At 39.1% G+C, this 22951-nt stretch overlaps 2 protein-coding genes across 5 annotated transcripts in view; one reads left to right on the forward strand and one right to left on the reverse strand.

The window, feature by feature from the left end:
- Window positions 1–1336: 1336 nt before the first annotated feature.
- On the reverse strand, window positions 1337–14001 carry TRMT6 (tRNA methyltransferase 6 non-catalytic subunit). 2 transcript variants are annotated; one of them, XM_054574018.1, is made up of 11 exons: window positions 13751–14001; window positions 9969–10096; window positions 8133–8242; window positions 7506–7597; window positions 7299–7382; window positions 6916–7040; window positions 5807–6165; window positions 5333–5418; window positions 4544–4646; window positions 4355–4441; window positions 1337–3019 (listed from the first exon to the last, which is right to left on the reverse strand). In XM_054574018.1, the coding sequence occupies exons 1-11, from the start codon at window positions 13876–13878 to the stop codon at window positions 2828–2830; spliced, it is 1494 nt and encodes a 497-aa protein (XP_054429993.1). In that variant the 5' UTR covers window positions 13879–14001; the 3' UTR covers window positions 1337–2827. The 2 variants fall into 2 exon arrangements, with proteins under 2 accessions (XP_054429993.1, XP_054429994.1); XM_054574019.1 differs by lacking the exon at window positions 8133–8242 and having other exon boundaries at window positions 13751–13761.
- A 454-nt stretch (window positions 14002–14455) lies between these two features.
- Window positions 14456–22951, forward strand: part of MCM8 (minichromosome maintenance 8 homologous recombination repair factor) — a 39515-nt gene continuing 31019 nt past the window's right edge. For 2 of the 3 annotated variants that reach the window (XM_054574020.1, XM_054574023.1), the window contains exons 1-5: window positions 16703–16899; window positions 17180–17263; window positions 19510–19592; window positions 19998–20147; window positions 22192–22295. In XM_054574020.1, coding sequence (XP_054429995.1) covers window positions 16719–16899; window positions 17180–17263; window positions 19510–19592; window positions 19998–20147; window positions 22192–22295 — 602 coding nt within the window. In that variant the 5' untranslated portion in view covers window positions 16703–16718. Of the gene's footprint in view, window positions 14463–16702; window positions 16900–17179; window positions 17264–19509; window positions 19593–19997; window positions 20148–22191; window positions 22296–22951 lie in introns of those variants that run through there. The other variant, XM_054574022.1, reaches the window with a different exon arrangement.

Consider the following 22951-nt stretch of genomic DNA (forward strand, 5'->3'; position numbering starts at 1 on the left):
TACGGTTATCATTATGCTAAGTGAAATAAGTGAAAGACAAATACTGTATGTCATTCATATGTGTAGTCTAAAAAAAACTAAACTCATAGAAACAAAGAGTAGAATGGTGGTTGCCAGGGTTTGGGGGTGGTGGTGGGGAAAATGGGGAGATACTGGTTCAAGGGTACAAACTTTGTCATAAAATTAGTAAGTTCAGGGGATCTAATACACATCATGGTAACTATGGTTAACAATACTGTATTATATAAAGTTGCTAAATCTTTTATGTTCTCACCACAAGAAGTGGTAATTATGTCACGGAATGGACATTTTAGCTAATGTTACAATGGTGATAAATTTGTAATATATGTATATCAAATCAATACATGTTCATCTTAAACTTGTGCCATGTTATGTCAATTACAATACAGCTGGAAAAAAAGATGTTTTTCATACAATTTTAGTGTACCTCTAAGCTAAAAAACCCTAATTGGCATCACTATATATTCTCAATACCTTAATCCACTAAAGAAATAAGATGGACATTACAAAATGATTCTTTACTTTCTGACTGCCCCCATTATATTTCATGTACTTCTTGTGGTGGCTGGACGTCCAGAAGTCACAGAATTATCCATTTACGTGCTCCAAAGGTGGATGCCCACTTTACCAACAAGACAAAAAACACTGTGCATTTAGCTGCACTCACGACGTGGGTGTAGGAGTTTCTCAACAAGTCGTTTTTTTGGCCTGCAGCACCAGCATCACCTGGCAACTTAGAAATGTCCTTTTTGCCCACCCCAAGCCTACTGAATCAAACACTTGGGGACGGGGCTCCAACCATCTGTGTTTAATGAGCCCTCCAGGGGATCCTGGTGCACAGTTTTCGACCCACTGAATTAAATCATCAGTACTTAATGAATAAGAAAACTATATTGAGAAAACCTTCATCAGGGTTAGGGTTACCTAGATGCTGGTGTGAGATCTGTCCACGAGTCAACTCCAGGGGCAGCTTCGTGGGCGCACAGGGCCTTGGCAGGGCAGACCCTCGCCTCAATGGGATGGGATGGGACACGGAAGCTGGCTGAGTCCCCTGGAGGAGATGGTTCCAACAACAGTGATGAGTGGAGACCAGCCTCTACTGAACCCCATCTGTGCACCTGTTCTGTTCCCTTTGATCAAACTTGACTGGTTGTATGTGGGTGAAAACTGCAAGGGCTGTTTCCAGAGGCAAGTTCAGTGAGGTGCCAATCAGGGCATGTCTTCTTACGTAGACCGTATGTCACAGTCGGCTGAAAGCCAGTGAACGCTGTGTCACAGACGGCATCATTAATGTCAGTCCAAAGGATCACGGTTGGAAACACTTTTATTCTTTAAAAGCAATTGTTTTAAGAAAAAAGAATCAAAACTGTACTTGGTAATCACATTGGCCATTATCAGAATAGTACATGCTAGTAGGAAGAAGCAATTTTTTTTTTCTGAGATGCTCCTCACTGGAAGATCTGCTTCTGTATCATAATGATGTGAACAATACACCAGATGAGCGTGTTTAGACAGCAAGACTCATGGACAAGAGTCTTGACTTACTTTGAACACTTTTCCTGGCTGCAGCAGGTGACCAAATAATTTGATTATATTTTTTCGGAGCTTAGAAAGATTAACCACCTAATCATGCCAGAGGTCAAAAAACCAGCATTAATAATTACCAAAAAAGGCACTTTAAAATACATTTGACAAGGAGTGACACTAATGCAATAACTGGTCTAAGCCCTGCACTAAACTTTGTCACAGTTCATAGAGATAGTGCATTCTGTCTCCGTGTGTGTGTGTGTGTGTGTGTGTGTGTGTGTGTATACAAATATATATATGTATGTTTATGTACCAATATCCATATACAGCAAATCCTCAAATAACATCAATTCATTCACTATCATTCATTATAACACTTATGAAATGCCATAAGAACTTAACTCTTGTTTGTACGTACTAGCCTATGGTAAAATTGGTTTCGATATATATCTTTTTGCTTAAAGATCTGCTACAGAATCTATAGACAATGTTAAATGAGGACTTACTGTGCATATATATGTGTATACATCTATCTCCGTAAGTCTGTGGAGAGAGAAAAAACCATTTGTTTCCTTTAATTGAACATACACCGAAATTCTAGTCACTTTATTTAATTGACCAATCTCCTCATTCATTCTTAGAAGATTGGTAAATTAATGCAAAAAAAAGTACTGTACTACACCTATCAACAACAGAAAGCAATAAAATAAATATTTGATTTTACTAGGTCATCAACTATTAAAATAAGAAAATCTGGAATTTCAAATAGTTTATTCCACTGTAGGGAAGGGGGTGGACATTTTTTGGTACTGTAAATCTAACACTCACACATCCGTATTGCTTAGGTTACAGAGAGTAGAATGAACAAGGAAATTTCTTCCACAAATTCCTTAAGTACCCATCAAGTTTTAGCTATGTTGTGTTATCCCACTTAGCTTAACACATAAACAGTCTTATATAAATAGATTTTTAAGATGTCTAAATTCTAGACATCTGCACAGAGTACTGAAAGTTCCTGGAGCACTGTTGTAAAATAAACAGAATTGGCCATATCTCAGTCCACAGTATACTCCAGGCGTGGGTATTTTGGCTCAAGGTTTTGACAAACCAAACCCCATCAGTGTTGGTGGTGAACAAAAGACATACTTATTTTTCCCAGGAACAGTTGTATAGACATGATCTTATGTTGGAATATGAAAAACCAATTAGTAATGACTTTTAAATTTAATTACTAACTGTATAATGCCTGAGAACAAAAATCAAAGCAACTCATCAAAGGTTAAGAGTCAGACTCTGGGCATTTCCGTTTTTTAGCTGCTGGCTCTTCATTCTTGTGTGATTCTAAAGTGCTTGAGTTGGATTTGAGACTGGGGTCTGCTTTAAGGTTTTCCATGGCAACAGTGAAGCCTGAGAGAAGGTAACCCCCACCTCCACTCATCAGTAGTTTGGGATGACTTCGATCTGGCAAAACCTACACAGGACAGAAAGATAGACACTCATGTTTTCCTAAGCAGGTAAAAAACATGCTTAACAATACACGTGCCAGAATTCAGCATTTAAATGACAGATTCTCTTGAAGATTTAAACAGGCCAGTATTAAGGAGCTCCTTCCTAGAAATGATAGTGCTGATTAAACTAGACAAATTGGTTTAAGTGACTTTCTTTTGAAAAATAAAAATAAAAAGAGAAGCTGATTCTCTTAAACCTGAAGCAACTTTCGGGTGGCAAATGAGCCAACGGTTTGTGTAGTGCTCTGGGCCTGTGAGTAGCTTTCTTACCCTTGGCTCCAGGGCACTGCATGGCCAACAGCGGAGTTTGGGTCCTTGGAAATGCAGCTACTGGACATACACTCACAGGCTCCCTTTCCTAATGCCCGCTGACTCTGTCAAGACCTCTTTCCTGCTACTGTAGCTAAATAAGACGGCTGCCATCAAGGGCAGGATCACCCAGGGCTGCAGTGTCCTGTACGATGCATGGCATCCACGCAGCAGGGCAGGGCCTGTGGCCGCATGGAGGTGGCCGCATGGAGGCGCTCCCTCAGATCTCCAAGAGGGAACTGCTATGAGGATTTCAAGCAGCAGAAGGCCTTCAGCAGCTGTCCCAGCCTTTACTCCCAGAGAGGCCATGGGCTGCTCCAAGTTGATAACTGGGTATGGCTGCCAGGACTGCACCATTTCTGGCCAAAACAAGGCTCCTTTAATAGGAAGTCTTTGCTCTGGGGCTCCCCATGACCCTAGCAGTTTCTCCCTCCCCTATACTGTTACCCTCCTCTTTCATAGGCACCAGACCTGCATCTGGGTCTGCCTGCTTTCCCTGCCTGCCTAATCCTGTTCCCTCCCTGCTTATCTTTCAAAGGCATTTCCCCCGATAAATCTATTACACTTCTAATTCCACTTGACCTATGCCTTCCAGAGGACCTGACCTGACACAGAGCCCACCAGTAAATACTGAAAATTTGCTACACAGACATCTCAGCAGAGAGGAGAGGATCACTTTCTCGGCTTGGGGGTTTTGCTATTATTAGTTATTCCCTCCACAGTGACCTTGAGGCAGTGGGTAAACACTACCACAACGGTTTGCATTTTAAATGTTTCTGCATTGGAGTCACACAGTAATAAGCCCTGGCACAAAAGGAGAAAAAAAGGGTAAGGAAAGATCAGGACACTTTCTCTGAGTTATAGGCACGAGACTGTTTCATCTCTATAAACAGAAATAGGGATATCTGTATTTAGCAACTTCCAGCAGTACTGCAGGGAGCCAGAGACACAGGAGAGCAGCTCCTGGGCCTGGCTGTAGGAACATGTACCTGGTAATTTCTGAGCCAGGTTTCAGACAGCCTGAGGTTGATGACCCCTCCTCTTTCTCGTAGTTTTGTGTAGCATTCCAACAGAGGCTGAAGGCATAAAAAAGTTCTGTTAAGAATTACTTCTAGGGACATAATTTGAGAATCAACATTTGGCTACAAGAATTCCCCTCTATTCCATTTTAGTATTACCTCTTTATACTGACAGTAGACCACGAACGGCCTTGAAGGGGCCACGAAATCCAGCAAAGACAGCAGCAGTGGAGTGGGGTGGAAACGACTAGCTACAATTAAACTGCAAGAAAGATGTTGGATATATTATTCTCTTTGCTCCCAAAATGGAGCATAGGTTTTAAAAATACATTTAAAATGATCATGTGTTTATTTGCATGACTTATACAAGGAAGAACTTTAAATACAACATTCTAAAAATTCCAGATAAAATCATGAACTATTCATTTCTAGGAAACACAGACTGAATTATAAGCTCTCAAGGTGCCTGGCAACTCTAAGTAGCATTTAACATTCTTGATTAAAAAAAATCATCTGGAGTACACGTGAAACCTGTATAATTTTATTAACCAATGTCACCCCAGTAAGTTCAATTAAAAAAATCACCTGGAAACGAATCCAACAGTGATGCTGGCTCTGCAGGCACCTGAATCTCTTCCCCTGTCAGGTCTCCTTAACCCTCACATTAGCCAGTTTCACACCAAGCTGAACACCCCACCACCTGCATGCAGGCAAGGACTACACAGAGCCAGCTGATGCACCATCATTGGAGAGATTTCAAATTTCTTTAAAAATTCTGAAACCAGCACAATTTCCTACCTCTACCAGATACAGCCTCCTTTCTTTAAAAACTCAAGAATCATCATGTCTGCTCCCACAGAAGCAAAGCAGACAGGCAGAGAATACTAATATGTTTCAGGCAGAGCTCGTGAACAGCAAGATGTCACCCGTATTCTTTCATCAACGCACCCATCTGCGTTCCTTTCACTCAGCAGAGCAGCAGCCTCTAAATGTCTTTTCCTCTGCTCCTCTTGTCTCCTCTGCTTTTCCTGATTCTTCAAAAATAAGAAACCAAAGTACTGAGGTCATTCAGTCATGCTTATGGAAACATTGGTCTTTCAAAACATTTCAACAATGTTTATCAACTCAAACTAAAGCAACAGAAGGAGGTCATTTATAAGGAAGCTGAAAACACACGAGAAAGCCCGTATGCTATAAAATGATTACACTACCTATATACAATGTTTCTGTATCATAAAGCTCCGTCCCAGAGATTGTATCACATGTGTGTGCACCCACACACACTTTCTCCATCTGTTTTGATATTTATTATTTTGGGAGCTGTTGCTGCAAAGCCAAATCAAATCTTAGTGCTTAAATGAAATTAACTTAGGTCCTGGGAGGTGTATTATGAGGGCAGGGGCGACTCTTTAACATTCTTACATAATCCCTTTTGCTTCCTTTCTGTTTAGGCTCCTTATACTCTGGATCTGGAGAGATAATTTCCACTGTTTCCTCTTCTTTGGGGTGGTTGTTCTCTGGGGCCTCTGCCATGCTGTCTTCGTTCTCCTGTTCGGGAGTCTGTTTTTCCTCCAGTGCTTCATTACTTTCTTCAACCGAAGCACTGTCTTTTGGCTCTGAAGATAACATCTCGGCAGAGAATGTTCCATTTAGGAGGCTGTCCACTTTGTTGAGGGGGAATTCATACAGACTACTGAAGAAAGATTTGGGAAATCCAAAACACGTCGTTGCTGCCCGAACTGGTCCACCTCCAGGATACAGCTGAATAATGGAACCAAAACCTGAACAGATTAAAAAAACAAGTATCTCGTGATGAAGATGACTCTAGATTTTGCAAATCCTTAGGGTCCTCCACAGTAAGAAGACTGAATGTCTCTCTACTTGACTCTGTTCAGAGGCTGACAGATGAGATGATGCAGCTCATCTAGGAGTTTGGAGTCTATGAATATTGCCAGTGGATGTGATGTAATTCCAAAGCAGAGACACAGGAAGTTTTAAACAAGCTTACTCCCACCTGACACTATAGTAAAACTCTGATTTTGCAAATTTGGATGTCACATGATTGGTGACTGTTTCTCAGCTTTCCCCCAGTCCAATGACATTATTTTCAGACATGACAGTTAAAAGTTCTTAGCTTCTATGGGGTCAGAGAAAGGGCAGGCAAGTCAGGTTGTACTGTATCTTCCAGCAGTAAATACATTCCTAGTATTTTTCCCACTCAATTCACACCAATAACATTAGCTATACAAGAGGTTCCTGAAATCATTGCCCTGGAGGTCTTAGCCAGCCACAGTCTTGAGAATCACCCCCATTGCTACTGAAGCAGGGAAGGACAGCTGTCATCTGGAGGTGCCAACACAGGGCAGGCTGGGAGTTGCAGACTGTGCAGAAAGGTCCCAGGGACTGGAGCTGCATAGGCCCAAGTTACTTCAATAACCTCACAGTAATTCAACCTCACTTTCCATGAGATTGAAATTTTTATTTTTTTAGATCTTTACTCAAAACATGAATTTGAAAATGTTAAAACTTACCTCCCATTCGTTCCATCATTGCACCCAGTACTAAGCCTGCACACGTTTCCATTACAATCATTTTATTGCCAGCATGAATATTTCCCAATGTCAACATCTGAGCTAGTGTATCATATCTCATGTGGCTAAGAAAAAAAGAACAATTCATTCATTCTTAGCAAAGCAAGGTCTGTAATTTTAATCATTTTTCAAGTTTTGTCACATTAAACATTATGTTGATAAGATTATCGATTGCTTTGGAGCGACAGGAAAAAGAACTTACAATTTATGGGGTAGGAGAATACTTTATGCAGGTGAGCAAGTTTTTCATTTTATTTAAAATCATGACTTTCTTAAAAATAAATTCTCCCCCAATTATACTTTTGAAAGGAAACAAAGCGTACTTAATTTTTCCAGGTTCTCTGGCATAATACATAATTGAAAGAATGCGGGTGGATGGCTTCACAATAGTAATGATGGCTTCATATCTGGGGGAAGAAAAAAACAGAACACCAATTTTTAAATACTGGTTTAAAAACATTTTATTTTTAATAATGTTTTTTAAATCTACAAAAAGATTTAATGTTTCCATCTTTTTCAAACAGACTTACTTCTTTTTCTTCTTTTTTATATATTTATCTTGAGCAAATTCTGTCTTGTCTCGGAATGTTGTACTATTTTCAATTAATTGCTGAACTATTTCCTATAAGAAAAGGAGCAGATTTCCTGAAATTTTATTTTCACAGAACAGATCACTTCAAAGGTTTCTTACCCCAGAATGTATCCAAAGGTCTGATTCTCCAGTTCCTTTTCCACAGAAGTTTAAATGGATGAATTCTGTCGTTTCTTACTCTATCTAGAATTTGTATTAAAATACAAGTACTTTATAACACCGTTTAAACTAAACTAACAGGGATATACAACAAAGAAAGAAGAGAGGTAAAGGAAACTGTCATTCCTGAAGACACTGGCTGAAAACATTACTGAAAATAAAGTTAAGATCTAATATGCACTAAGTTATTAAATTTTCGTTTGCTAACAATATTAGTAATTTCATTCACTTACATTTCTGCATATAAGAAATGAAACTTTTGACGTACTGAATTGCATGTACATTCCAAGTTATTTCTAACAAATATACAGTATTTTTACATTTTACCTCAGGTAAAATCTGCTTTAAAAACCAAGCAATTCCCTAAATACCAAACAAAAACAAAACAATATCCTTTTAATATTACCTCTCCTTTAATGCCCTTGTCCTTTAAAGCTTTTATGTCATCTTGAGTAAGTTTCTGAGATTTCCCATCATCAACTATATTTCGATTATCAGTGCCCGCTTCTTTGGTCTCTAAGGAAGGAAATTGCTTTATGACATTTATGATCTGAAATTATTAAAAATCTTCCTTCTTCTAAGTTCATATCCACATCCAGCCCATCAGCCACTCAAATTTGGCCTTCCAGTTCCACTGGAATGTACATGCAAATTTGGCCTTTCTGTTCCACCCCAGCCTATCATCCTTTCTTGCACTGACTACAAGTCTCTAACTCATCTTCCTGCTCCTGCATTTGTCCCCTACAATCCACCTGGGGACCAGAGTTCTGTTTAAAATGCAAATCGTCTCATTATTCTGATTCACCAAACCACAAAGAGGCTTCCAGTAGCAATTAGAATACAATGCAAAGATGATCTGCAAGTGTGTATGCTCTGGCCCTTGGCTACCTTCTTCCGGCCTCATTTCTTGACCCTCATTCTCAACCACACTGTCCTTGTTTCTGTTCCTAAGCCCCTAAGCACAAGCCCACACCCCAGGGCTTCAGTACTTGCTGTTCTCTCTGTCTGCAACGCTCTTAAGACAATGTGAGTAGCTGCATCTTTTCCATCAATCTGAGCTGAGCTCATTATCGCAGCCAAATATCACCTCATCTAATCAGCTTCTAGGACACCTCTCTGCTTTGTCATCTTCATAGCATGCATCACCATCTAAAATTATGCTGTTTGCTTTTTTACTAGATTATTTTTGGTGTTCCCCACTAATAATTTTTTTTAAATTTATTTATTTGTTTTTAGGGAGCGGAAGGGAAGGAGAAAGAGAAAGACAGGGAGAGGAAGCACTGATGTGCGAGAGAAACAATGACTGGTTGCCTCTCGCACTCCCCCAACTGGGTACCTGGCCTGCAACCCAGGTATGTGCCCTCACCAGGAATCGATCCAGTAACCTTTTGGCTCACAGGCCAACACTCCGTCCACTGAGCCATGACAGTCAGTGCTCCACTAATAAATTTTATTAAATGATCCATTTCATGAACTGCTATAATCATAATGACTAAACATGCCTGAAACATATTTGGTACTTAATAAAAATATAGATGTTAGAAGTATTTAACTAACTTGTTTGAACCAGAATTTTAACAGTTTTAATTGTTTAATTTTAATAATTATTTAAGGATATTTATTTTCTTAATAAAATATATTAAGTACATTCATTTTAACAAATATTTAAGTACTTAATTTTAATTAATAATAATAGCTAAAATTATGGGGGCTTTATTATAAGCAAGGCACTATTAAGAACTTTCTATATATCTCCTATGACTCTCTACAGCCTAGGCATTAAATGTTTATTGTCCCATTTTACAGATGAGGAGATAAGATTTAGAGAATAACTTGCCCAAGGTTACAAAGCAAGTAATGGAGCTGAATCTTAAACCTAGTCAACTGAATTCAAAGCCAGCCGCCTTAACCTCCAACCAGTATGTTACCTACCTCAAAGCTGTTCCTTAACTCTGAGTACTGAAAAGGCTCTGCATCTGCTTTTACACTGAAGCAGCAAGGATTCATGGGATTAAATGCCTGGCCCAAGGTCAAAGAGTCAGTGATGATGGGCTGGAGCCAGATCCAAGTATCTCAAAGCCAAAGGCAAACCATGCTTCATTCCACTAAGCTTTAGTTCTTAGATTATGAGTTTAGATTTCTTTAGAGATAGCCTGGACTAATACATTAGAATTAATTAGGGTTGACAGGTTTCTGACTAGAGAGCTCAAGAGCACCTATTTCATACAACCAAAGTATGCACCTGAAGCAGGCTCTTCCTTCTTCTTCGTAGGCTGAAGACTTCCTCCACTGGTCACTTCAAATGTGGTTCCATAACTATGGCCAATGACGTTATCCAGATAGAACCACTGTTTTTCAAAAGTTACTTTTCTGGGGAATAAAATGCAATCAATTAGTTGAATCTCATTTGCATTTAGTATAGAAAAGATATATTCATTCTAGTTTATTTCAAAACTGGTCCACACAAAGGATGACGTACAGCATTATCTCTGAACATGAAATGATAAATGAACTAGACAGAATCTGGTTGGGGCAGAGACAGTAATAAGGAAGCCACAAAACACTGAATTTGGAATAAGAAACAAGGACAAGACATTCCTCTTCTGGGGCATAGGTCTGACTCCAATTAGCACTGTCTAACAGGATGTCCCAGCTCACAAGCTCTGCACACTTCCTAAGTAGCATAAAGGGTGGCCAAGGATGCCAGGTCACTGGACACACACTCACACCCCTTGAAACTCACAAAAGAAAATCTCAAAACTGAACAATCTTTAACATAACAGGGATTTAACGAATTCCCTAGCTTAAATGGTCATTTTCTTTGAAATTACCTAGTAAAAGCTAATTAGACTTACAAATAAACACTACTGACAATATACACATTTGGAAATGGTGCCTGACACTGCCAACGCTCTGCTGAGGCCCAGGTGACTTTAGTTTTTCCCATTACCTAGATTTTATTTTTTGACAGTGAGAATAACATTTATTGAAAGTGGTTTATTACAAACAAAATTCCATTACCCAGATTTTCATCTTATTACAATTTTAAACTGAAATCCCACAAAAAACAAGAACCTTTCCTTTCTTAAGAAAACAAACATCCACTGAGGGTCAGCCAGGGGCTAAGCAGTATTTGCCAGGTGTTTCATACTTTTTGATTTAGTTCATAGCAATCCTGGGGCGCAGGTCTTTCCAAATGAGCAATCTGAGGCTCAGGGAAAAGTGTCTTCCCAAGGTTCACAGTTTAAACGTGGGAGCCGGGATTCAAATCCAAGTCTGCCTGCCTCCCAAAGCCTGGTTCTTTCCACTGTACCACACAGTCTACCCAGCAAAGACCAATGGCTCTCAGACGTCCTGCCTAGATTCAGGATTGGCTCACACTGATAGAACTCCGACTCCTGCAAGACACATGCTGGTTAATTTTCATGCCCCACCCCACACCTTCTCTTCCTTTCTCTGTCCCCCAGGAGGCGGACCATGACAGAATGTATAAGACACATCACCCAGGCTCCCTTGCCAAAGGTTTCCTACCATTCACTGCCAGACTCCAGTCTCTACTAGTTTCCTAAACCTTGCCACCCCTCTGTATGTTATTTGTATGTGTCACATCTTCATTAAATCTCACTTGAATCATCTGAGTGAATTTCTGCAAGATACTAAGTGATCCAGATAAAACCAACTCTTTTCTCTGCTGGGTCTTCAGTTCCCAACAAATGATATTCAAAATATTTGCTGACATAAACCCTGGCAGAGAAGCTCAAACTCAGCTTGGCCTAGATGTGCACCTCCTCCCAGTTCTCTGAGTATCCAGTGCTAATGAAATACTGGTTCTTTGCTGGGGTTGAGTTTATCCCTCTGGCTTCTGGTCTCATGTGCAAAGGAGGGTATGTCACTCAAACTGATTGGCCTGATAGGAGGTCAATGCCCTAGTATGCAAAGTGGGGCTCAGCCAGAAGGATGTGGAGCCAAGTCTTCACCGGGAAAAGGTGGGGGGATTTGCAATCTCCTTCTAGATAGCCACGGCTGCTTCTGCTCAACCAGATGAATCTAGCTGTAAAGGAAGGGAACATTTGGCCTGGGATGTAGCTGACCTCAGAGGGTCATTTTCTAAATGTAAACTAATGTTGTGTCTTCTGCCTAGGAAAGTGATAAAAAGTGTTTCCAAATTTTTAAAAATTCTAAAGAGTACTTTTTAGAAATAAAGATGTTGCTGACTGCTTCCTCAGGACTGAAAAAGTTCTCATCTAAGCACATTTTAAAGAAGCACACTCAAACAACCACACTGCAAAATTAGGCAACTTAAAAGGACAGTATGAAAAAAAAAGAAAAAACAGTTTCACCCGCACAGTCATTATACAGTTGTGTAACTTTGAGTTCCTCGAACTTACAATCTAATGATGCTATACTTCAATTAAAAAGTTTAAATAATTATTACTGGCACTTTCCAAAATTTAGGTACTTGGGAGCAAGCACACCTTTCTAATCAAAAAGGCTGAAAATAAGAAAAGTACTGGTTTTAAGAATACAAAATACAGCCCTGGCCGGTGTGGTTCAGTTGGCTGGGTGTCACTCCATAAACCACAAGGTTGCAGGTTGGATTCCTGGTCAGGGTACACGCCTGGGTTTCAGGTTTGGTCCCCAATCAGGGTGCGAACGAGGGTCAACCCCACTGAAGTTTCTCTCCCTCCCTTCCCCTCTAAGAAAATAAAAAGAATATAAAATACAGTAATGATGAGATATATATTACGGAATTTCTCTAATTTCAACCACCAAAATGAATTTTATCAATGTGGAATTTACAAAGGCTTAAAAGCTGGTGTAGATTCTGCATTTCTGAACTAAAACAAATCTCTCTCCCCTTGCATTTTTTTCCTTTCTTTAGTGGAGTGGTGCTTGTGCAAAGAAACTTCGTTGTCACCATTTGGTGCTTTGGGGACTGTTATTATTTTTCCATGACACCCGTTTCACTTTAAATACCAGGCAACAGTTTGATTCACAAAGAAGTAACAGTTCATCTGAACTGAGCACTTACCACAAATTCCAAGTCTCACAATACCCAGACTTATGGTCTGCTAGCTCTTCTCCTGACACTGCCTTGAACTTACTCCTTTATCCAAAGTACAATAATAAGCCACCTCAAAAGAAAGCTTGGTTTTACTTTTCAAATAATTAATCAAAACACCCCAATACATTTTCACCATTAATAAGCACCTGAGACTTAAGAACCTCATCACCCCTGCTTAAAGTTATCAAAACTCTCACTTTTCTAATACTAAATCAGTGATATTTAATCAGCAGGTTCACAAACCAAACCTAATTTCAAGTTCTGAGAACTTAAGCAAACTGCTTCTGGGCAATTTAACTTTTCCAAAAACTCCCATCGCCTGGTGTAAAATTTGGAAGCCTCAAGTGACCACACATTCTATGGGAAGTTATTCAGTGTAGACAAGTAGTCCTTTGAGGTAGAGAGAAGCGCTCAGAAGATCACATAAAGTCGGAGAGGTTTCGTTTTTGTGGAACTGATCCTGGCAGAGGAGTAAGGAAGGAGGGTCTATGGGAGAAGGGGGTCGGGTGAGAAGCAAGGATAAGAGCAGAGAGTAAAGAGTAGGTTCTGTGAGGAAAAAAAAAAAAAGAGATCTTGAGAACCTAGTGTTAGAACCCCAGTACAGGGGGTGGGGGTAACCATGTGTGGAGCGGGGGGAGTACCGGAGCACTACAGGGTCAAGAATGGGAAAGACACTCTCAGCAGAAAGACTGAGGAGGATGTTGAAGCAGAGGGCCAAATATAAGACCATGGAAGGGGGTCTCTGTAGAAAGACACGAAAAGTAGAGTAGAGGGCCGAGGATGGGATGCTGGGGGAAAAGCCCTCCGTGGGGAGATCCGAGAGGAGATAACTAGAGAGGACGCTGAGGATCCAGAGAGCCAAAAATGACACCCTGATGAGAGGGGTATGTGGGAAACCTGACGGGAGAGAGCATCTAGAATACGGGGTATTGGACCCTAAGATCAGCGACCTGACTCACTTTCTCCTCTGAACTTGCACTGCTTTGAATACATCTTCCCGTTTCAGCACCACGAAGTCTCCGTCGCGGATGCGGTGGTCCCCGGGAAGCTGTGGCTCCGGGCCCGACTGTTCTCCAGAACACTCCATGACGCTCAGCGGGCCGCCCGACTCCGCAGCTTTTCTCCAGCCCCCTATGCCCAGCCCCCCGTCCTCAGCGGTCGCGGCAGCCAGCGTCAGTTCCCACAAACGGAGAGGACGCAGAACCGTCCCGTCGACACCGCCCCCACGTGCTGAGCGCCGCTTCCGCTTTCCGGTCAGACCCTCCGGACAGCTTCCGGAAGCCTCAGGTCTTCCCTCTGACCGAACTCCTTGATTGGCTGCATTCCATCCCGCCCCTTCCGTCTTTCTGCTCTTTGGACGGAACTTGCGTCATAGCAGCGCCAAAAAAGAACTTGGAAGAAGGCTGTACAATAAGTTGAACTGCTGCATATTTCCCCGCGAGCTTTCGGGCACATAGTGGAGAAACAAGACCCTGAGTTACTCTGGCAGCTTAGACTGGGTCCTGCGCGGGGACGGCGAGAGAGCTGCAGCTGAAGGGAACTGCGGGACTTAGGCAGGGGTCACCTGAGGATCTCGAAGTCTCCTCTCAGCCCCGCCTTGCTTCTACCCGAAGGGCCGGGAGAACCAGCTGGGCGGATCCGCTCCTATCCCGGAGTCGGCCCCGGTGGAAAGTAGGACGGCTTTGGGATCGTTATCCTTTGCCTGTAAGAACTTAGCGTGAGGAGACGTAAGTGAAGTAGGATATTTCACGAAGCACAGCAGGCCCATGATGGTTCCTTTACTCATTTTCCAGTCATACTTATTGCATTTGTGTTGCAAATTGTACTGGTTATTTTCACCGTTATCTTATTAGAGAAAAAAATGGCACGTAGCGTTATCGACGGAGCGGTCAGCTAGGGAGTCTGAAGAGGAAGCTTTGAGCTCAGTACTGCCACCAAACTTGGGATTTTGATCAGTTTCTTTGGCCTTTAGTTTCTTAATGTAATGTCTAGACGATTATCAAAGTCCTGTCTTGCCCTACCATGGTGAACTTGTGTAGTTATTAACTTATTACTTAGATCCATTTAAAGAAAGATTCAGATACGTGCTCTTTATTGAATCGCACTACTGTATATGGATATATTTTATATTTAGGATATGAACTATTTTTTAAAATACTTTTTCAGAACAGTTTTAGATTTACAAAAAAACTGTTCAAAGTGTAAAGAGTTCCGATACGTAATCCCCCATTAACATCCTGCATTAGTGTGATAAATTTATGGAAGTTAATGGACTAAATTAATACATTATTATTAACTAAAGTCCATAGTGTACATTAGGATTCACTGTGTTGTACAGGCCCATGAGTTGTGACAAATGTGTAATATCATATCCAACATTGCAATATTGCAACAATGGTTTTGCTGCCCTAAAAATGCCCTGCGCTCTACCTATATGAATTATTTTAAAACCCACTTTTAAAAGGGTCGTATTTCAATTTATTCGTACTCATCCAGGAACTGTCTTTATAGGTTTAGGTTTAATAAAAATGAGTATCTTGCTATGTACAGAATAGAAAACTGAAGGGATAGTTAGCAAAAAATTATGACAATAAATATGGATATGCTTTCCAAAAACTTGGATTTCAACAAATTTATCTAAAAACAGCAAATAACCCATTTAATCAGTATTGACCTAGAATTAATCTTGCTTCCCCTATCTTTTAAGACAGTTACGGATGTCTCCTGGAAAATTAACATCTTTCCCATTTGGGCCCATATATATGAGGTTTGTCTGGAAAAAGTCCAGCCGTTGTTAATATAATGAGAGTGGTTTACCCCATGTGGATGTAACCTGGCAGCCAAGGAGAATGAACTGGAATGTGCAAGTGTGAACAATGAGGACTTCACTGTACTAGTCAGTGGGGATGGTAGACACCATTGAGTGAGCATGTGTACTGTGTGGCCATCACATTGAAAATGATTGAGTAGAGCAATAAATCTGCTTCAGATTGTGAGTTTAACTTGAATATTCCTCCACAGAAACTATTAGGATGATTCACAAGGACACAGCTATGGGCACCTGGTGATTGGCAGCTTAATCATGACAATGCACCTGCTCATGCATCACGTCTCGTGCAGAGGTTTTTGGTGAAGCATTAAATCCCCCAGGTGACTCAGTCCCCCACAGCCCAGATTTGGTGCCCTATGACTTTTGCTTCTTCCTGAAACTAAAATCATTTTTAAAAGGGAAGAGGTTTCAGACTGTCGAGATTCAGGAAAATAAGACAGGGCAACTGGGGCGATTTTGAGAACTGTGTGTGAACCCAAGGTGCCTACTTTGAAGGGAATTGAGGCATCATTATTGTCCTATGTACAGTGTTTCATCTTAAATAAATGTCTCTATTTTTCATATTACATGGCTGGACACCTTCCAGACAGACCTTGTGCGTACCCTGTTCCACTCCTGTGCTACCCCAGAAAAGTCTACCTTAGATGCCTATATAAGAATATCCTTGTATCTCTGAAAAAAGTGGGTGTAACACTGCAGGACTGACTGTATAAAAGAGCTATGATGATGTATTCATAGCATCTCACAGGTCAGGATTATGTTCAGCCAGTGCTGCCCTATAAAGTCTCAAAAAACTGCAAACAAGTCTTAGAGTTAACTGTCTGTCTTGCTCTCATTTCTGTTGTTGGAGCTTCTTGAAAATAGGCACAGTACCTTTTCTTACTTTTATCTCATGAACATCCACTATACTTGGTTAAACATCTACAGTATACCCTAAAAAGGATTAGAAGAGTAACTGCAGCTTAGAAGAGTAACAGGTTTACATCATGGTGTACAATGCTGCAAGCCTGTTGACTATTGTTAAATTACATTATATTATTTTTCACTTATTTGTTAGTGAATGCATTTTTAGGAGTACTGTTTTCCCTATAATTTTGATGAAGGCTTTCCTAATCTCTCTTTTAGAAGACATGAATGGAGGGTATAGAGGCAGAGGTTTTGGACGAGGAAGATTTCAAAGCTGGAAAAGAGGAAGAGGTGGCGGGAACTTCTCAGGAAAATGGAGAGAAAGAGGACACAAACCTGACTTTAGTAAAACAATAGGAAAACATGCTTCTGGTAGGGGAGGTCAATGATTGTTTTTGTTTTTGTTTTTTCATGAAGGAATCTATTCATGCCTGGCATACAGAGCAGTTGAACTTAAAATTTCAGTCTGTCTTTTATTGATGTTAACCCTTTAAGGTAGTATTTGAATGTAAATATCCAAAATTCTTACTGAAGCCTGTAATTTAGATACTGTTAATATCATGTCAAGTTCTCATTATTAGTAGGAGAAGCAAATTGGAAAAAATGTTTGCTGTTTCTACTAACCTAGTTTTCTGTTTTGTTTTGTTTTCAGAACAAACCTCACAGACTTTGCTACTACAGTCAACATTAGATCAGTTCATACCATATAAAGGCTGGAAGCTTTATCTCTCCGAAGGTAGAATAATAATGCAAAAAGTACCATAAATTATAATTTTTTGACTTGTCTTTGGATGCTACACTTCATATTCCCACAATTCTTTTGCTTACTGATATATACTCCCTTCTTTAATATTAGTTCACCTGAACAAATCATGTCTATATTTCAAGACTATCATGTTTAGGTTTTATATTGGTCAGGAGCACAGAAGTCACACTAATTATTTCAAAGGGGAGAATAAATGCAGGGAATTGGTTATAAAGATGGAAGACTAAAAGAGCAAAAAGGGAGCATGGAGGTAAGCCCCCAGTAGTAACTTCAAGAAGCGGCAACCATCCTTATGACGGAGGGAACAAAAGTTCTGAGGTTGCCAGAACCTAGGAATTCAGAGGAGCAGCCACAGCAAAACTATTGTTTTGACCTCCGAAGGGCACCCTGAAAAGTTATGGTTAGACATCTGAGGCGAATTAAACTGGTTGCTGCTGGTAACAATTGATGCTTGAAATTGGAAGCTGGGACTGTGTAGCTATGCCTTGTAGCTGGAGAGATGCTGGAAAGAATTGGAAATAAGAGTAAATTATTTTCTTCTTTGCTGCCACCTTTGAACCTCTAAAGTGATTCCAACTGGCAGAACCCAAAGTGGTCTGGAAAATTCAGTGTGCAGATGTTGATCATAAGGTCACAGGACAGAAAATAGAAGGGTAAGCTGGAACCAATAGCTGATAACCAACACAGGTTTGTTTAGAAACACAGTTAAGGAATCTCCCTTTTATAATCAAGAACACCAGCTAATGTCATACATCTGTCTATATAGGTTTGGAGAATGGTCTTTTCTGTGCTCTTACAGCATCTAGCTTGTTATGTCTCATGAAATATGAGATAGATTGATCAGTGGTTTTTCCTGCTAGGTCAACATTTTCAACAGGTTTGCTGTGGCACCCTGGTGTGCCATACTGATTTTTAAAACATGGAATACCTGACTATTTAGTCAGAGGCACTGACCTGTTTTCCCTTAGATTGTCAAATGAAAAAATGACAACAGCCAATGCAACAATAGCTATCCAGTGTGTATGAATCAAAATTATAGCTATTGTTTTTGGTCAAATCAGCAAAAAATGTATATAATATATTTTTTGGTGTACTGCAGAATTTTAGTAATTAGTTTGTGTGCCATGAGATGAAAAAGGTGAAAATTGCTGCAATGGACTGTGCAGAGCTTAAGGACAAGGATCTTGCTCCATAAGAGACACTCAGTATTCATTTTTTTGAATTAACAAAGTGCTTTACAATTTTTTTTTTTGTATTGGTAGTCTTTTTTTCTTATATAGGCAGATATATTTCAAATTATTTCATTTACTGTTTCTGTGTGAGAGACACACAACTTTATAGAACTTTAGAGTGTAAAAGCTTTACAGTTTTGGGGACAGAGTCAAGTGATAGGCTGTCCCTCTGATCTTAGGAAGGGATTTGACAGGTGGCAATTGGGACTAATAGAATTTACTTCGAAAACTGTCTTCAGCTCTGTTTCAGAATAAGTTTAATTCATATGTCTACCTTTGGCTTTACTACCATTTTTGTTTTAAGCTTTATTATGTGAGCTGTTTGAACTAATAGGTCCTATTAGGTGTCAAAATTTTAATACAGATTCCCTGATATTGTACTTTTACTGTTTTATTTTTTTATAATTTTTTTCAGTTATAATTGACATATTAGTTTCAGGTTTATAACATAGTGATTTGACACTTATATAACTTGCAAAGTGCTCACCCTGTAAGTCTAGTAGGCATCTGTCATAAATATTAGTGCTTTCTTTTATTTTTTAAGATTTTATTTATTTATTTTTAGAGAGAAGGGAAGGAGGGGGGAAGAGAGAGGGAAATATTGGCGTGCGAGAGATACACTGACTGGTTGCCTCTCATATGCCCCCAACCAGGGACCCAGCACACAACCCAGGCATGTGCCACGATCAGAATCGAACCAGTGACCCTTGGGTTCACAGGCCAACACCCAATACACTGAGCCACACCAGCCAGGGCAATATTGGTGCTTTTAGAGAGATACTTGCTATCTGCATTTCAGATTATGTAAACCTAAATTTGATGCAGAATCTTAAGTATATATTTCATACCACTTCTTATCTAAATGTACTCAGAAGGCAAAACAATAGGAAAAAGTCATCTATTGTGTGTCTTGTGTTTCTTTTATCTCATGAAAATTATGCTTGTATACATGTGATTATTAGTGCTAATACCATATTTGATTAGTTTACAGTGATAGCTCTCCTTTTATTGAGAAGATTCAAGCATTTGAAAATTTTTTTACAAGGCGTATTGATTTATATGATAAGGTAAGATTTCTATATGACAGAAAGCTACTAATTCAAGTTTTGTGTCACCTTACTGAATAATGTATTTAAAGTACTAGGTGATCATAGACACTGGAGCCAGATTGCCTTGGTCCAGCTCTTAGCCCTGCCACTTACCTGCAATGTGGACTTTGTTGAATTTCCTTCCTTCTCTGTGCCTCGGGGTTATCATCTATCAATTGAGGATGATAGTATTATTAATACTGCTAGGGTTGTAAAAAGGCATAAATAAGTGAATATATTTTAAATATTGGAACCATGCTTGGCTATAAAATTAATAGTATACACTATCACCATATAAACATATGCTTTCGCAAAGTGTAATTGAATGCTCAGTTATAATCAGCATTGAAAAAGCAATTATTTTCATACCTTAATATTTTATAGGACGAAATAGAAAGAAAGGGAAGTATTTTGGTAGATTTTAAAGAACTGACAACAGATGACGAAATAACTAAGTTGATACCAAATATAGGAAATGAATTAAGAGATGCACCTGAGAAAACCTTGGCTTGCATGGGTCTGGCAATACATCAGGTAAATATTTATTTTGTGAGACTTGTCAAAATTTTAAAGGAATTTCATAGTAACAGTACGTTTTGTAAAAGATACTTAGTTTTTCAAAGAAACATTAGCTAGAACGAAAAGGTTGCTGTCCTAATCCCTGAAAGATACCATTCATTCTATATACAACAACTTACTTTATTTTTTTTAAGAGAATCCAGTTGTCTTGTATTAAGCCTGATAGTAAAGGAGATTTAAAATATAGAACAATGTTATTCTCACTGAATTTTTTATTTTTAAATATTGCTATTTTCATTAAAATAGAGATATTTTAATAACACTATTGTTAAAATGTAACGGGTTTTAAATAAATTAATACATTTAAATTTTTACAATTTTAATTTCTTTTTTAAATCATTTTTAAAATTGTCATTCTATTACAGCTGTCCCAATTTCACCCCTTTACCCTCCCTTGCCCATCCCTCCTCCCCCACAGTCAATTCCCACACTACAATAGCTTACTTTAAATGTAACATTTACTTCTAATTTATCTGAATTAGTTTAATCCTATTAAAGATTGTGTGGACATTAACCCTTGTTTCAAGGAGCTGTATAATCTCATAGGGACTATAAGAGAGGGCATCATGGTGTTATCAGTTGTGAACTTTGAACAAAAAGACCCAGCTCAGATTTAGATTCAAGTGACTCTCCCTGAGTGTTCCCATATATAAGTTGAAAATAATAATACATGCTGTGCCTAATGAGTTTTTCTCAGGTTCTGATGTCACAACATATGTAAAAACACTCTTTAGGCTGGTAAACACATAAATGCTTCAAGGCAAAGTGTAGTAAGTGTCAGGACAGACAGAGAAAAGTGCTGGGTGCATTTAGATATGGAGATAAGATTCTCAGCTATTGTGAAGGAATGGGGATAGCTGAGAGGAAGATTTTGTAGAGGTGGTATGGTTTATGATGAGTCTAAAGGGGTATTTAGGTCTGGACATAGAGCAGAGGAAGTAAGGGTATCCAGGTAAAGGCACTATTCATTACAAAGGTGTGTACGTTGCTAGTAACCCGAACTAGGAACCTTGGCTGTTGTCTTCAGACTCCCCTTGCTCATTAATTCTCGGTATCCAAGTCAGTATGTCCTTTCATTTCTATTTCTACAATGTCTCTTAAATCCACCATTTTTTCATCGTTACTGGCTCTATGTTTAGCCTTAATTATTTTTCACAAACTATTGGCATACATGGTAAAACATGTGGAAACTTTGGTGACTATCTACAAAATGAAATCCAAATCCTGTACATGGCATTGAAGGCTTTCCATGATCTGGTTCATCTTCCTCCCCCCACAACTCTCCTTCATTCACTACCATCCAGCTAAACTGAGCTTTTTTCAGAACTTTCTAAATACTCTGCCTCTTGTATGTTCTGTCCATTCAGCATAGAATACCTCTTTCCTTATATATCCAAATTTTGGGGGCCTAACTCAGTTGTCTTACTGTGAAACCTTTCTAACAACCCCTTTTCAAAACTTGCATGAGATTTCTACATGATATTTATGGTCCTTATAACAATTATAGCTGCATATATGCATCTCATTTTTTTCTTACATTGTCAGCAATGCTTTGTACGCAAGAAGATGTGAAGTATTTTAATGTCCAATACCAAGCGAGTGGGTATTGGGTATTTCAGAAGTCATGTTTATTTCCTCTATCTTAATCAGTGAATATGGAGAAAAAGAAAATATTTTCTCACCATAAACCATCCAGGAAATAATAGCTTTGGGGGCAACCGTAAGGATTTTTAAGATTAGGTCTGGTTAGGACAGAAGGCAGCAGATAGGATTCTGGAGTTTTCCAGTCCATGCACAGCAAAATTCCAGGTAAAACACAATTCAATATAAAATAAGTAGTCATAATTAAATATCAGAGTTTTAAAGGGCTGTTAAGAGTTCTGTTAGTGTTCTGTTCTGAACTGTTTATATTCATAAACTTTATGTTTTCTATAAAAGAGTTCTACTTCAAGATGATGTTTGGTTTTCCAACTTTCAAGTAAATGTCTGTCCTGTTTAGGTGTTAACTAAGGACCTTGAAAGGCATGCAGCTGAATTACAAGCCGAGGAGGGATTGTCTAGAGATGGAGAAACAATGGTCAATGTGCCACATATTCATGCAAGGTGAGAAATTTGCTGGCATTAAAATATTTAGAATTGGGCATCGAAGACTGTTTAAGAATGAGATCCTCATTTTATAAAGCAAAAATCAATCAATCAATCAGTACAAAGGGTATGAGTTTCTTGCTGTCTTACAATTTATCACACTTAAGTAAACCCACTGAGAATTCCTCAAATATATCATGGCAGAAATAAACCATTTCTGCCCAAATAAGTTGATTTCCCAACCTGCAGATTTTTGTAAATGTTGAATTTGATTGTGTACTTATGAAGATCATCCTGTTTAAATTTAATAATCCATGTGATACACTTAAGTGGTGTGATTATATTTTGTTAAAATTACCAGGTTGCTACTAGACACAGAACACAGGAATTGTTCTTTTTTAATTCATCTTTATTGTTTTGTAAGATTTTAATTTCTTGTTAAAAGGTGAATAAGGTAATCATCAGGGTTTTGTTTTTCTCTTCCAGAATTTATAGAAGACATGTCCTAACAGTTCTTGAAAGAGAAATTAGAAACTCAAAAGTTATTGAAATCTGCAGACTTTCTTTTTGACATTTTTTTCCCTTTTACAGTAGGGAACAGCCAATGGGACAAAAAGAAAATGGAAAATGTAGTTTGTTGTTTTTTTTTAGATTGATTTTATTTGTGTGAAATT

The sequence above is a fragment of the Pteronotus mesoamericanus genome, unplaced genomic scaffold, assembly GCF_021234165.1.
Source record: "Pteronotus mesoamericanus isolate MK-2021 breed Mesoamerican mustached bat unplaced genomic scaffold, CSHL_Meso_final contig_25, whole genome shotgun sequence".
In the NCBI taxonomy this organism is placed as follows: Eukaryota; Metazoa; Chordata; class Mammalia; order Chiroptera; family Mormoopidae; genus Pteronotus; species Pteronotus mesoamericanus.

Excerpts from the sequence above, each read along its gene's own strand:
- TRMT6 (XM_054574018.1), bottom strand. The coding sequence starts at position 13,878 with ATGGAGTGTTCTGGAGAACAGTCGGGCCCGGAGCCACAGCTTCCCGGG. Across the intron at positions 10,097-13,750 it reads GTGCAAGTTCAGAGGAGAAA|AAAAGTAACTTTTGAAAAAC; the intron begins GTGAGTCAGGTC and ends TTTATTCCCCAG. Across the intron at positions 7,383-7,505 it reads ATAAAAAAGAAGAAAAAGAA|ATATGAAGCCATCATTACTA; the intron begins GTAAGTCTGTTT and ends TTCTTCCCCCAG.